The 16,160-nt window shown below is 33.6% G+C and overlaps 2 protein-coding genes and 1 pseudogene across 2 annotated transcripts; 1 reads left to right on the plus strand and 2 right to left on the minus strand.

Moving 5' to 3' along the window:
* LOC143572444 (uncharacterized protein C630.12-like) lies at positions 1 to 3,732 on the plus strand. Its single transcript, XM_077057608.1, has 12 exons — positions 1 to 205; positions 1,095 to 1,154; positions 1,234 to 1,412; positions 1,495 to 1,630; positions 1,733 to 1,829; positions 1,913 to 1,972; positions 2,091 to 2,191; positions 2,276 to 2,310; positions 2,389 to 2,446; positions 2,550 to 2,624; positions 2,724 to 2,872; positions 3,448 to 3,732. The coding sequence occupies exons 1-12, from the start codon at positions 98 to 100 to the stop codon at positions 3,695 to 3,697; spliced, it is 1,308 nt and encodes a 435-aa protein (XP_076913723.1). The 5' UTR covers positions 1 to 97; the 3' UTR covers positions 3,698 to 3,732.
* A 1,248-nt stretch (positions 3,733 to 4,980) lies between these two features.
* Positions 4,981 to 14,230, minus strand: LOC143572465 (agglutinin-like). Its single transcript, XM_077057624.1, has 4 exons — positions 14,105 to 14,230; positions 13,974 to 14,003; positions 13,168 to 13,389; positions 4,981 to 5,226 (listed from the first exon to the last, which is right to left on the minus strand). Exons 1-4 carry the CDS (start codon positions 14,228 to 14,230, stop codon positions 4,981 to 4,983), a joined length of 624 nt encoding a protein of 207 aa, XP_076913739.1.
* A 165-nt stretch (positions 14,231 to 14,395) lies between these two features.
* LOC143572466 (putative serine/threonine-protein kinase PBL28 pseudogene) lies at positions 14,396 to 15,031 on the minus strand (annotated as a pseudogene).
* Between the last annotated feature and the right edge of the window lie 1,129 nt (positions 15,032 to 16,160).

The raw sequence follows: 16,160 nt of genomic DNA on the forward strand, positions 1-16,160 counted from the left end.
CCATGAAAACAGAATGCTTCAAATCAAACAAACAGACAATCGATTCTGAGAATAATAATAATAATAATAATAATAATAATAATAATAATAAGAGAAGATGATATCACATATAACAGTCTTCTTCTGTGTCCTCTGGACGATCACACTTCTCTACGGCGAGAAGTTCGCTTTTATGGTGCCATCTTACTTCACCTGCTCATGGCCGGTACTAATTATTAATTAATAATATTTGTTTATCAAATGCAATATTGTTGTAAACATAATTCTGCATGTTGATAGTTTGAATTCAAATACATTCAATTGCAACAGATTACATAACAAATTATGAATTTGATATTAGAGGATGCTTATTAGTTCAATTAACCTAACAAAAAGCCCCAAATTGTAGGTCTTATTATTGCATATAGTTATAGTTACCAACAAGCCAGCAACTAAAACAAAAAGTCACCAATCTACGTTACTTGTGTACTCTACGAGTGTAAACGAGCCGAGCTACTTGAGATTGGATTGATAAAGCTTGAAACGAGCGGAGCCGAGCCTTGCCGTATTGAGACTGAGTCTCAAATGAAGCTCGTTTAGTTATCGAGATTCGAGCCTTAGCTCGAGCCTTGTATGGGCAGATCATTTAGGATCGTCGAGCCTTAACGAGCCTTTGTGTATTTTTAACTTTGAACTCTTATGTATTTCTATGTATTAATTTCACACTGCATAGCCGAGCTTAGGCTCGTTTAAGGTACTGCACACGAGCTTGAACCGAGTTTTGGCTAGTGTAAGGTTTTTCTCAACCTATAAAAATAATTAAATGTGTATATATATTAATTAATAAATAATAAACAAGCTGAGCACGAGTTTGAAAAAATGACTCACGAGCCAAGCTCGATCCATACAAAAGTGCTCGAATCGAGCCGAGCTCGGGCTCGGCTTGTTTACACGCCTAATATAGAGTAGCTAGTCTATTGATTTTGAATCCACAAGAAACTTACGATAACTATACATCAAATAAGTTACTTTTTATCTTCTTTTATAAACTGCTTACAACATGGTGTGTACGTTTTTATTATTTTAGGGGACTCATTTTCTCATGTTATTTCTAGATGGATGCAGCCAATAATCCTGGTGATTATGTGAAGATTGCTGTAGTAACTGATCCACAGGTATTCATCATTTGTATATTTTATCTGTAATTTACATTTTTCTCCAGTTTTTTACACAATATCCATGTTTTCTTAACAGCTCGTGGATAGAACATCTCTTAATATAGCTTCTAAATCACTAAAACTGGAGATTATGCAATTCTATACTGACATCTTCATGCGCCGAGCGATGTTGACTTCCATCATGCCTTTTAAACCTGATATGGTTTTGTTCTTGGGCGATTATTTTGATGGCGGTCATGTTCTTTCTGATGAAGAGTAAGATTAAAGTACACTTTTTTTTTGTTGTAAATATTTTAACTTTCTGACATTGAAGTTCATAATCTTTTTGGTGTTCCAGATGGCAGGGTTCTTTGAACCGTTTTAGGCATGTTTTTAATCTTAAAACTCTTGAAAGAGTTACAAATAATCAAGTGTACTTTCTGCCAGGAAACCGTGATATTGGTTATGCAGCATTTCACTCTCACAATCCCGAGGTAACCGTTATATGTTTTCATATACAGACGATTGTTGCATCATATTATTGTGTATCATGGTTCATAACATGTTTTTCTTGACTTTTTTTTTTAAATTAAAAGGTAATTAAGCGCTATGAAAAGGTATTTGGTTTAAGGAACTATCACTTCACAGCAGGTGAAATGGAATTTGTTGCTGTTGATGCCCAAACACTGGATGGTAAATAAGCTATTCAATTATTTATATTAATTTATGAAACATTAAAATGTGATATATTATTAGTGATAATGTGTTATCCTCAGGTCATCCACAACAAAACCAGACCTCTGCTTCATGGAGTTTTGTTAGCAATTTTTCCAGGGGTATGTAACACTCGAATACATGTTAATCTGATTCGTAAATATCAATTTAATAATAATAATAATAATACTAGTAGTAGTAGTAGTAGACTAGTAGTAACATCACTTGTGTCTTTTATAGATTCTGTTTCACCTCCAAGGGTTTTATTAACTCACATACCACTCTATCGACCTAACTCGACTTCATGTGGTTCCAAATGTTCTACCTCTGTCACAAATCAGGTTATAATTTTGTTTCTTATCAGATTCTCACTTTCTGTGTGTGTGTTGTTAACTCGTATTCACCCTTTCTTTTTTCATGTTTAGATAGTTTCTCGTGCAACCGATGATCATGACATAGTGTAATTTCTTAATACTATCTCCTTATTTTATCTTCTTTTTACTAAGGATGCAATATTAATAAAATGCCACCAATGCAGGTATCAAACTTTTCTTACAGAAGAAACAGCAAATAAAATACTGGATTCCATCAAACCCGTATGTTCTCTGATTCTCTCTTCATTCCCATGAAACCTATTAATCATGATTGATGAAGATAATGTCAAATGAAACAGCTGAGGGTATAAATGTAAATCAACAGGTATTTGTTTTGTCGGGTCATGATCATGATCAGTGTACTGTTACTCACAAAGCTCAGCATGGGGCTGTAGTAGAGGTATGTGTGTTTATTGTTTCCCTGGATGTTATGAAATTAAATTATTTATTTATTTATTTATTTATTTATTTATTTATTTATTTATGTGACTTTGTGTAGCAAACTCTAGGAACGATTAGTTGGCGACGCGAGAACTTGTACCCGTATTTCATGTTACTAACCGCGAGTAAAATTAGATTTCTAAATGCATCGAATTCTGTGTCAACTCGTCTGTGTTTACTTCCTGCACAGACCTTCATATACATATGGTAACCATATATTTTCTTAGAATTTTATGTATAGCCCTACAAAACTTATGAAATATCATATATACCCAACCGAAACTTAATATATCATATATGTCCATTTCCTTAAAACAATTCAAGTAATGACCCTTCTACCCTTATTTTGCTAAAACTTTAAATTTTCATATTTTCCCATTTTAACATTAGTTCTATATTTACTCATTAACTATATTTTTCTCAAAATGTGAGATTTACTAACTTTCTCATTTTCTTTATAATATTTGAAACATAATAATATTAAAACAACAAATTCTTTTCCAAGCCGACATAAACTTTTAGCAACTTTAACTCAACTATTTAATTCCCTTTATGTAGATTTATTTCAAAACCGCGCGAACCTATTTACATATATTATCTTTTATTTTGTGATATAATTATTAAAACGGTCCTTTCTTTAATTTTTTTTAATGAAATAGGTAAATTTGATATTTTAACTACTTTTAAGGGTATATATGATATTTTATGCTTGGGTTGGACATTAGTAGGGGTATATATGAAATTCATAGTAGTTAATATTTACTAATTTGGTGATAATTCAGGTATATCTTGTTATTTGTGGTTACTCTTCTTGTGACTCTCCTATGGCCAGCAAACGGGTTGAACATTCGTGTACATATTAGTGAAAACATGAGTCATATGTTAAGCGTTTTTAAAAATAACACCAAAGAAAAAGATGAAGATGAAAGCTGTGAGTATGAGATGGTTTGGGATGCAGAAGGGTCAATGCATTTAATCAAGAAACCGTTAAAGATTGCTCCTTTACGGTCAACCGAGAGGGTAGAAAGGTAATTTACTTACAAAAAGGATATCCCAGTGTTAATTTGTAGCTATGTCATGTTCGATTTTTCTTTTGTGCATTAGGGGGGACCGCCACAATGCGATCAGCAGCCAAGAAACAGATAACACAAGAGATTAGTGTTGTAATGCCACAAGATGTAAGTGGTCAACTCGGTCAAGATGCTGCTGCAAGGTTGGGCTTGGTTAAAACCGGTAAGTCAAAGGTAAGACTGGTGGTTAGGAGGTTGGTACGGGCTTTTCAAGTGCTTTCGGTTGTTGCTGCGGTCAATGTGCCTATTTATGTAATGTTGCTTTTCAATGATTGGATCGACAAGTGAAGTCGAACCAAAATACATTTCCGGATCTCGGCTAAAAAAATTAGAAATAAAAAGTCAACTTGCTTTTGCTTTTGCTTTCTGTAGTTATTTCCTTTTAATTATTTTATTTTCTTTATGTCACTGCAGTTAAATCACATTTATGTTCCTTGTTTAATTGTAAGCACATGCATTTCAAAATTGTTTTTCACGATATTTTTGTTTGAAACTAGTGATAATGAACGCTCTACGGTATACTTATACACATATGTTAGTTTATCAATGCGGAAAACTTAGATTTTTAGTTAAGTTTGAAATAACACAAAGTAGTAATTTGCACACCAAACATGTTACAAAGTTTAGTGAACTTAACCTGCAGTGGTTATAGAGCTGGTGGGGTGATGGTATGGTGATGGACGAGGAGCTGGTCGTCGTCGTAACCCTTGTGATTCTTCTGTCTCTTCGTTGATTTGCGATTGATTGTTTGTGTAATTGCTTCATGTTGTTGATGATAGTGTGGATGAATAGGGTTTAGCTATGCATGAACCCCCATCGACCATGGTGGGTTTTTATTTTTGCAACGTGAAGGTGAAGTTACTATTTTACCCCTGGGTCAAACGAAGTTTAATGGTCACTTTTAACGTTGGGGAAACGACCAGTTCACATTGCAAAAACAATGCATACTGCATGTGTTTCACCATGCAAAAATCTACCTTAGCGAGCGGGTGTTGACTGTTAACCACACGTATGCATTTTGCACTTAAGTCTAAGTTTTAAAAGAAAGTGTTTACTTAAGATTTATGCAATAGTTGTAAAAGAAAAGGAGAAAGTAACATTGAAAAAAAATATATGAAAATACACCCATTAAAATATTAATTTTCTTCTTCATCATCATCATCTTCTTGTAATCTCCTCGACTCTTTCTTCCAGCTGCCCGAAAATTTAATAAAGCAATTTCGTCCAATGTGGAAAGCGAGGGGATTACCTCTCCTTCAAACAGCAACCCAAAGCTTCCAAGTACTGGCCACAACGTCCATAGAACCCATCAAACGAACCCGCATCCCATGATCTTTTAAAGCTATTAAGTGTATCAGACCTCGTCTTATCACCGAAAGGACCATACACTTTTTTTTTGTTTGTCCAAAAAGCTAATGTGAAGAAGATATCTAAGCCTCTCCCGTAACTTCCGCCAATGGCGGTAATCTCTTCTTCAACATCTAAGTCTATCTGTGGGAATCAATAATTTTCATGTTAAACATTTGTTTTAACTTACATAAACATGTTAACTTTTTAACTAATGTTTATAACTGGATTGGACAGTGAACTAATGTTAGATTAATATACTATACATTCTAAAAAAAAATTATTAGAAAATTTAAATGTTATATTAAATCAACATTATTATAAAAATTGATATAGACACGTCCATCTAGAAATCATCAAGGGACTATCTTGAATCAATCGGTTCTTATTAGGAAATCGCACAAGGTACGTTCTTCACAGAAAGGTCCACGTTTTGTTATCAAATTGGTAGAAAAAGTTTCGTAAAATATGTTAGCTCGCACAATATACTAACTTGAAAATTGTCTTAGCTTGCAAAATGCTCTAGCTCTAGCTCGCAAAACAGTTTGGTTTGCGAGCAGTGGCGAAGCTTGGACTAAGACACCGGGGGGGGACTCAAAATGTATTTTAAAAAACTATAAGCGCGGGGCCGGGCTCAAATTTTCGGCCGAAAACAGCTTAATTTACACTACGTATAACAAATTTCGGATGAAAAACGGGTAAATTTACACTACCGCGCAAAAAAGGGGGTCCGGCCTAAATTTTCAGTCGAAAACGACTTAATTTACACTATGTATAACAAATTTCGAATGAAAAACAGGTAAATTTACACTATTACGCAAAAAACAGGGGCCCGGGCCCTCACTATACTTCGCCACTGTTTGCGAGCCAAGATAGTTTGCGATCCAGTGTAGTTTGTGATGTGCTTAAAATTACACATATTTATTGCTTGATTTTACCCCCATATCATGCATGTTTACCGTAGATATCACAATATTATATACTTATTTATTGATTTGTGAATTTTCAGGTTTTGTTGCTGAATTATGAGAATGTTTTAGGAAAAAATGAGGAAAAGTGGTGTTTGCTACACTTTAGCAAAACATGATCACGCTTATAAGAGCATTTACAACAATAAACTAACACAAACTGCCACATCATAGCCGCATCACATTCCAAACTTTTCTTAAAAACCAACTTTCTTTCATATTAACAAACCTCCACAAACCCAATAAATAATATTAAACGTGTATATATATATATGTGTGTGTGTGTGTGTGTGTGTGTGGGAGGTTGCCACATCATCCGTTTGTTGCATGTTTGCAGCAACAAACTTCTTAAGACAAACTTGGCTCCACAACGATGAAGTTTGTGATGTTGATGTTTGCCGCAGTGCCACCTCATCCAAACCTCGGGAAATAGTGCCTGTTGTGGATGCTCTAACAAAGTACCCTACTAGCACATCTATTCACGCATGACTGTGTCTTTGTAATGACATAATAATGTCACTCCTTTCTTTAGATCTAATTTAACCTGAACCATGCCCTAAGACTATGCGTTGTCGCAAAGCGAGAACCGGCTTCAGCGAGTGGCGCGAGCCACGTCGGCCACGGACACCACAACAGTACCCTCGCTTCACCACTCGCCGCAAGCGTGGTCGTTTGGGCTAAAGGAAGAAGATTGATGGGTTGGCTCGCGAATGGATGAATTCAATGGGCGCAAATGACAATAGGGTGAATTCATCGGTGGCGTGACCGACATGGGTTGAAGGGTTGGGCCCAGTTAGCGTCAGAGATAACACAATATGATTGGATGAATTCACACGCCAGCTTCAGCGACAACACAGAGTTTCGTGCTTACCTAACCTAGCTTATATCAGTTGTATTTCCATGTCTAGTAACTTTCAATCAACAAGGAATAGCGTTCTAGATTGCTTAAACATGACCATGCCACACACCACACATGACCATGCTTAGTTTTGAACCCACTATTTAACTTCCAAACCTTGGTGATTTCCATCCATTTGTAGGTAACTTTGAAGGATTCCAACATCAAGAGAAGCATCATCTAGCTTGGATTCTTGGTTTGATTCTTCTTAATTTTTCCATGAATTTTGTTATCTTTTCAAGCTTTTATGTTGTTCTTGGGCTCATGATGAGCTAAAACTCTCGGTTATCGCTTTGATTTAGATGAGGTTGTGCTAACATTTTGGTGATAATATGGATTATTGGCAATGATCATGTTAATGTTATACTAACTTAATGATTGTTCTTCAATGGTTTTGTGTATTCAAAGGTTTATTATGATATCCAATACTTGTAGGTGTTTGATTAGGTAATGTTGGAAAACTCATTATTTAAGCATCCATTCATAGATTTGTATATGTTTATGTTAGCCTATGGTTTTTGAGCTAGAAATGGTTAATGAAGACTTGATTCTTTATGATAAACTCTTGAATGTGCATTCTTATGCTTATGTTTGGAAAGACAAAGTATTTGTTATGATTTATCATGTTAAGTGCTATGCAAATCTAGGGGTTGTTAACACGAACCTCTAATTTACATAATCTTGACATGAACATCATAAGTTGAAGAAGTGCATGATTATTTTAATCAACTTTAGGTGGATTATGTATTTTTCATGTTATGTTTCCAAAGAGTTGTATTAATCACATATCTTCATAAAACATGGCTTTAGGCGGTTAGTTTGTATCTTTCCTTTCTAGCTTTCCAACAAGTCACATGATTAGATAACTTTAGCGAGATTCTAGTTGTGTTTTATGATCTTGCGATGTATCCATAATTGTTGTCATTTATGAGCTAAATGGATTCAAGATTAAAGTGATATTCTTCCTTTATGGTTTGCCTTTGTGTTATATTTTACATGATATATAGTTAAAACCAACCAACTTGCGATTTTAGCCGGTTAGACATTAGCAAAGATTTTATATAAGGAGCTTTCGTGTCCATAGATTGATACATTGTTCTTACTGATACTATACTACATATATGATAGGGAGACTTGCCTATGTTTGCGTGATTTAGTTCTAAGATGAAAATCATTTATATAAATTTAAAACCCAATTGCTTGAAAAATCATTATTAAAAATATATATACTTCACGCACATCAGTTTGCGAATGTGATCCCATGTGAATGCGAGGTGCCTAGAATTATGTTTAGTATGTTAAGATACTTCTAACATTCAAACCTTGTATGGTAATTCAGGAGTACGATCACATCGGTACTCGATTAAGGTGTTAAAGCAAACCAGGTGAGTTTCTAAAACCCTTTACATGTTACATTTTGGGGTTGTATGCATACTCACATATATAAAGACTTTAAAAGATATAACAGTTTTGGCTTCTTGCCTAAATGAAAATGAACGAATGAGTAATGGTTAATGGATGATATTGTTCTATGTAATGATTAAATAACAAGTAGCTAAGGTAATACACTTGACTGTTATGGAATGAATATGTGTGATGTTTGCTATGAACATAAGAAAGGACTGCGAACCCGATATGTGTTTATAGTGCGTAATGGCTCATACACAAGATGTGGAATAGATAACGTAAACGTAGGAAGGTATGTGACCCTTAGCTTGCATGTGCTTATATTATGTAATGGCTTATATGATAGATGTGGAATGATGATTATGATGACAGTCATCTCCCCGACAAGGCTGATGGTCTTATGAGACAAATGGAATGTTTATGATACAAATGTTTAATGTGTAATGATTGAGTGTGTAGCGTTAGGCTATAATGTGCACATTATTAAGATGATAAGTTATGTCGAGTCAATGGTAAAATATGAGTAATAGTAACATAATAATTACGTTAAACTAGAACTCACTCCGTGTAGCTAACTTTTAGTATGCACCTATAGGTTAGTGCAAGAGGACTGGGCTAAACTTGGAGTTATTGTCGGCTATCGAAATAATCGATTGGAATTCTTATTAGAATGTTTACGTTATGTTTTTAAGACAAGTTAACGTTTGGTTTATGTAATTAATGTTTCAATGTTCTTTCGTTGAAATGAATGAAACTCTTTTTAACGGTTTAATGGCCTTACATTTTATTAGAGAGTATAAAGTGAGATTTTTATTAAACTTTCGAGAACACACCCATTGAGAGTACTTGAATTTGTGATCAAGACAAGCCGCATGAGAGTTACGACAGTCTTGTAAGATGTTTGTTCCGAACCCAACTTACATATCGCTTTAAAGGGCGAATAACCCAACCCTTAGGATTGCATTCCAATGACTTCGAAGGCGTATAACGACTCTTTAATAACTGAGACAAAGATGTGTGTTAGACTATTGGTTGCTTTCCATCTCCAACTTTATCGGGGTAAAGTTGTGAATATGGTTATAGTTATAGCGGGGTGGATGCTTTGCACCATTTAGAATATAGACCGAAAAACAAACTATCATTGAGAATAGGGTATGTTGGTTGAGAAGTATGGTGGCGGCAGTAAGAGCAATAACCAATTAGGTTTTGTTTTTTTTAGAGAAGATGACTCTGATACCATAATAGAATGATTTACCTAATGATCACTCATTAATCAATAGGTATAAATAGGTACAAAAGATGCCCAAGTATTTTAGGACAAGATATTACACATACACACAAAAACACACACACACACACACACACACACATATATATATATATATATATATATATATATATATATATGATGATGATGATGATTATCCTACTAGACATTTTGAAATTGAGAATTTCGAGAATCATTTTGGACAAAAAAAAAAAACGAAAATAAAAAAGTAAAAAAACCAAAAAAAATTATTATTTATCCCGGTTTCATAAAAATACTAACCATACACATATGTATATTTTTATTAAATCTCCATTTACATAATGTACATCTATGTACATTATCATTTATCTTAATTATGCATATGTGTATAAAGAATGACATGCATAAAATTAAAAAAATAAGTATTATACATATATGTATAATTTTGCTAAACCGATTTTTTTTTATTTTTTATGACACCGGGATGAAAGATACAATTTTTTGGTTTTTTTACATTTTTTATTTTCGTGTTTTTTTTGTTTTATAATTTTTTTTTATTTTTCTTAAAAAAAGTTTTTTTATAGTCCAAAATAGTTCACAAAGTTCTCAATTTCAAAATGATTCTCACATGATCTCAATCATATATATATATATATTAAATACCAACTTTCAAAGATTGGTTTATAAGACTTTTGTCATCGAAGTTTAATGTATATTCTTTGTTGGACTGTAAACGAACCAAACAAACAAGAATAAGGCATTGTTCATGTTCATTTGTTAAGAAAATAATTTGTTCACAAATGGTTCACGAACACTTACCGAACGAGATTTTATATTCGCGTTCGTTCGTTAAGGAAATGAATGTATTCACGAACACAAGTAAAATCAGCAGAGAGTACTAAAGGTTAAGATGGATGTATTCATTAATGTGAAAATGAGAAAGGAAATGAAAGCACTGCAAAAACAATGTGAGAATATTGTTTTCTATTTTATTTAGGGGTAATAAATTAAAGAATGTAAAATGTTTAGATAGAATAAATAAATGTACAAAATACTTTCATGAACAACGTATGCAAATGAACATAATGAAAGTTTACGAACACATTATCAAACGTTCACAAACACAACTGAACGAACGAGGGCTTTGTTCATGTTCGTTCATTTATTAAGTGAACGAACATAAGCGAACTTACCATTGAACAGTTCACGAACTGTTCATTGAACGTTTGGTTCGTTTACTGCCCTACAATGTTTGGCAACTTTAGTTGCAGATGTTTGTTCATTAGACTTTTTCCACCAAAGTTTTGTGTACATATTTTTTGGCTCATTAACTTTGGTTTCAATTATTTACTTTTTGTCTCCTCAACTTTAGTAATGAGGCTTTTAGCTCAAAACCTATGACATAATGAATTGGACCAATACCAACTGACTTCCCGCCACAAACTCATCCCAATACATGGTAGTTTTAGAACATGTAATGAATTTAACCCGATTCGATGCAACGCACGGGTAAAAAATATTTGTTGGATTAAAGTGGTAAATAGGTTATAGTTTATATATGTCTTGACCCAGATTATGACCATTTTAGTCCAATAACTTTTAGGATGGAGGTAGTGGATGAATAGGTTATAACTTGCTGATGTGTCAAAACTTACTGATTTTTTTAAGAGATTTTATTTTTAATGACAATTTATATAATAATAAAAGTGGGAGAAACATGCATTATTGTTTTGTATATTATGCATCCAATTTTGTACTATGTAATATTCAGTTTTATATAACTTTTATATTTTTACTTTTGGTCCCTATATTTTTTCATAGTTTACAAGTATGTCATAAAATATATTTTTCCAATTTCAACTTTGGTGCCCTATACTTTTCATCTTTTACATTTTTTGTTTAACGTTTACGTTTGAATTTAACGAGTTAAGGTGTTGCAACACATGTGTGTGGTTGAACGTTATGTCTATTTTCCCGTTTAGCAGCCCCGTCGCAACGCGTAGATGTTAAGTTGACTTAGTTATATTTTTTTTATTTTTTTTGTTTCGGCCTAATTTTTGTGTGTTAACACGATGCAATAAGCGTGTGTGGTTCAAGGTTTTTACATCTACTTTTTGTCCAGTTTTCTTAATGGTTAACGTAAGTTACTTACTGCGGGAGAAGGGATGGCGAACGAAGGCGGTGGTGGTGATAACTTCATGCTTTAGAGTGAGTGGATAAATACAAGGTTTTACACCTCCACCGCAACGCGGGGGTGTAAATACTAGTTTTCATTCAAAAACTAACATTGTGTTCTGAGTTCATTTAAGGATGGAAAAAATTGAAAGGAAAGAAAAAAATAATTGTGTTTCAAAGGTTTTTAAAGGAAGGAAAATAAATGAAATTAGAGAAAGTTAGGTCATGGGGTATATTCTAACCCCAACATAGGTTAAAATGACATGACACTTTAAAGATGGATTAATCCACTCCACACTTGTGTTATTGTTAAAAAGGGGCATTGGATTATGCTTTTAACGGGTTAAAAGGTAAATACCAACACATTAAATTAACAATTAATAGGTGTGCGACGAGGTTAAAAGGATTAAACCATTTCCTTTGGGTGAGATAGAGTGAAAGAGAGAAAAATAAGTGATGTTGTGCTTATGTGAAGTTAAGATTAGGGGTGAGCAAGATAAGGGTCGGACCCTTGAAAACCGGTTACCCGACTCTTACAACCCTTAATTAGACCCGAATAAATAATATGGGTCAGGTAAAGGGTATTTAAATTTCACCTAAAAGGGTAAAAGGGTTTCAAGGGTCCGACCCTTTTTCAAACCCTTGACCCGTTTACTAGATAGATATACATCAAATTCACGATTAATCTGAAATTTATGAGAGGTTTATATTTCATATATGATTCATCAAGAATTTCCCAACTACTAAGAAAAATAAAAATAAAGGGTCATACTATTGAATGAGAACATATATAAAGAAATCACTGAATTGTTCTATATAAGTAATTTGTGAATGTGAATATTGTTTGCATCAGTTTAAATGATTGATAAACTTTCGAAGTTAGACTTTACTATGTTATTAAATGAAAGTATATTTGTTCTAGGATTCATATATTAAAGTCATTTATGAGATATGCAACTAGTAATGCAGAAAATGAGATATGATTATTGTCTTAAAGGGTAAAGGGTTAGACCCTTGAAACCGTTATTTATACCCGACCCTTTTATTGGTTAGAGGGTAGGGTCTGGGGTCCACGTTTCTTCCTAAAAGGGTAAAGGGTCCGGGTAGGGTATTAGATAAAAGGGTTGGGTCTTACCCTTTGAACAGTCCTAGTTAAGATGGGTTAGAGTATACCTTATAACCTTATCTTTATGGGTTTCATTAAAGGAAGTAAAAGAAAACATATGAAAGAAAATGTTTTCTTTTCAATTTGGAAAGAGATGGAAAGAAAATAAGAAATAGAAAAGGAGGAAAGAAATGAAAATACAAAATCCATTTTTTTTCTTTTCTCTCATTTAAGTGAACTCAGAAACATAGCGTAAAACTAACGAGGGATAAGAGTTAATCACCGCTTTCGTTTGACTAGGTGGAATAGTGTGGGCGCGGTCATAATCCCCGCCATATCGTCTAGAAGAATGCAAAAAACCATTGGAATCTTCCACCTCAAAAGTAAGTGAGTGAATCCATAAACTGCAAGTTATCTTTATCTTCCTCAATTTTTGATTGCTCGCAAGACGAAAGTAAAATAAAGGCCCATCCGTCTTTGATCCCAATAACGTGGTTCGTGGACCCTAGCATCATGCAACACAGTTAAGAGATATTTATTTTAAGATAAATTGGAAATAAATAATCCTAACTTTTGTGTATTGGCCGATAATAATCCCAAAATAAAAATCATTATCAGCGGTCCAAACTTTCAACTTATATTTTTGTCTCAATGAACCTCCGTTAAAATATACTTAACGCCCCTTGAGTTTTCCCCAAGTTTCAAACCGATGTTTTAGGGATTCTGATTGGTAGAACGATGTGATTCGACTGATGTAAAACTTATCTCGAAACGGTTTCCAGTTAACAAAAATCAAGTCATTTGAATCACCGTTTCGAGATAAGTTTTACATCAGTCGAATCGCATCGTTCTTCCAATCAGAATCCCTAAAACATCGGTTTGCAACTCGGGAAAAAGCTTAACGATGTTAAGCTTTTTTAACGGATGTCCATTGAGAAAAAAATTTGAAAGTTGGGACAACTGGAAGTGATTTTTAAAGTTGTGATTATTATCGGACAACATACAAAAGTTGTGATTAATTATTTCTAATCTGAGTTATTTTTATCACCGCAAAAGTACAATAAAAAAATTCAGGAAATGATTACTTACAACTTCTGAGAGTGAACTGATCAGTGTATCCTAGTATTCAATACACAAAGTTTGAGATTGTAAGTTCAAATTCAAATAAGATCGAAACTGATATAACAATCTAATTTAAAAAAGATATCATGATAACTTACAAGTTGATGTTCCAAAGCGATTTTTAGTTCTTTGACAATTTCATCCATCGTTGGGCGTTGGTTGCGATCGTAATTCAGGCATCGGAAAGCAATGTTGACGAATACTTCTAACGAACGTGGCTCCATTTGCTCTAGCATATTAGGGACTATGATGCTGTGTAGCGTCCCCTTATTTTGATGAAACTTCACTAACCCAGATAGAAATTTACGCTCGTCTTCATATTGCATAATACATGCAACTCTCCCGCACAAGACTTCAAATAATACCACTCCAAAAGAATATATGTCAGATTATTTTGTGAGTATCCCACTACTATAATATTGTGGATCAACATAGCCAAACGTGCCACAAGCCTTAGTGACAAGAAAAGTGAATTGTTGATTAGCAGGACCTACTTTAGACAATCCAAAATCCGAAATCTTAGCTTTCCAGTGGGCATCTAGCAAAATATTTGAACTTTTTATGTCACGATGGATCACCCTGTGCCCTATTCCCACATCACCATGAAGATAACTGAGTCCTCGTGCCGCACTAACACAAATACGCAGGCGTTGCTCCCATGTGAGGTTTTTGGAGTCTAGATGGTTTTCAAGGCTTCCATTATCCTCGTATTTGTAGACAAGAACTTTCTCATTACCTTCGTCAGAGAATCCAATGAGAGAAACAAGGTTGTCATGTTTGTAACTCGCAAGCATAACAATCTCCATTAGGAACTCACGTTCTCCTTGCCCGCCCTTCACATCTAGCCCCTTTACAGCGACAGTTGTACCTAGCTCGCTTGATCCGGCGTAAGAGGGGAGTTGACCTTTGTAGACCGGCACGAATCCACCTTTTCCTAGTAAATTTTGGTCAGCAAAGTTGTTGGTGGCATATTTGATATCCTCAAATGGGATTCTCAAGTGATCTAGTTCTTGAAGGAGAGTCATGATATGTAAATTTTGTTTTTCAAAAATGAAATGAAACAGCCAAAATCTTAAGGGGAAAGAAAATGGCAACTTATAAATAAATAAATAAATTTGACATTAAATGATTTAAATCAATTATTTGACAGCAAATTGTGTTGACTCTAAATATAATACATCTTGTTTGGATATATGAAATATGAATGTAGAGACGTGTGCATTAAATATGAATATAACTATTTTATTACAAAGCTTATTTGAATTCAATGAAATTATTTTATAGGCAAGCTGGCAATCTGGCATGGAATAATTATATCAATTTCATTCTATATTTATGTTCGATCGTTTACTTTTTATGTTCAGATTAACAACTTTATAGTTATAATGCCTTTAAATTATTTTAAAAATCTTTTAACCAGCCCTGCCTAGATGATCGGGTTAGGCGTCACGCTTATGAAACATAAAATTTAACTGGGTATGGAATAACTATATCATTGGTTACACATTAAATGTCGTTCTGGTGTGTAAAAAAATACTGTAATTCTTTTACATATATGTAACCTATGTATTACATATATGTAAACAAAAAAAATCAATTTTTTTTTGTTACGTTGAGTTCTTTCGAGTTTTTTAAAACTCAAAGCGGTTTCTAAAAGAAATTATATATATATATATAAGGTATGTTGGGTACATCGGGTGTATAATCAATTGGGCCGGGTAATCGGCTATATTACAAATCCAAAACCGTTCCAAACCGACTCAAATTTCAAAACTAATTACAAACCCTGATGGGTAAATTTACCCGTCCAAATTATGTTGTGTTTTGAGTTTTCCATCAAATTTAGGTTTCACGGCCATCCCTAATAAGAATAAGTAAAATACATACATAAACAAGATAAATAAATAACAAATCAAACATTGAAGGTATTGTAGAATATGTAAATACATGACAACAATGATGTATAAAATTTGTAAACGGAATGGTTTTCAACTTTCATAAGAAACTTCATGGTTGAATATAAATATAAATAATAAAAATACTAATACTTATTCTTAAGTTACACGCGCATTGTCTTAACGCGAGTTTATTTTAAATTAAATTCTTCAACGAACTTGTCAAAAGTCAAACCAGTCATGTTTCTACCGCAACACG

This window comes from Bidens hawaiensis, unplaced genomic scaffold (assembly GCF_021521415.1).
Source record: "Bidens hawaiensis isolate Kalapana, Puna unplaced genomic scaffold, B.hawaiensis_p1.1 tig00025860_1, whole genome shotgun sequence".
In the NCBI taxonomy this organism is placed as follows: domain Eukaryota; kingdom Viridiplantae; phylum Streptophyta; class Magnoliopsida; order Asterales; family Asteraceae; genus Bidens; species Bidens hawaiensis.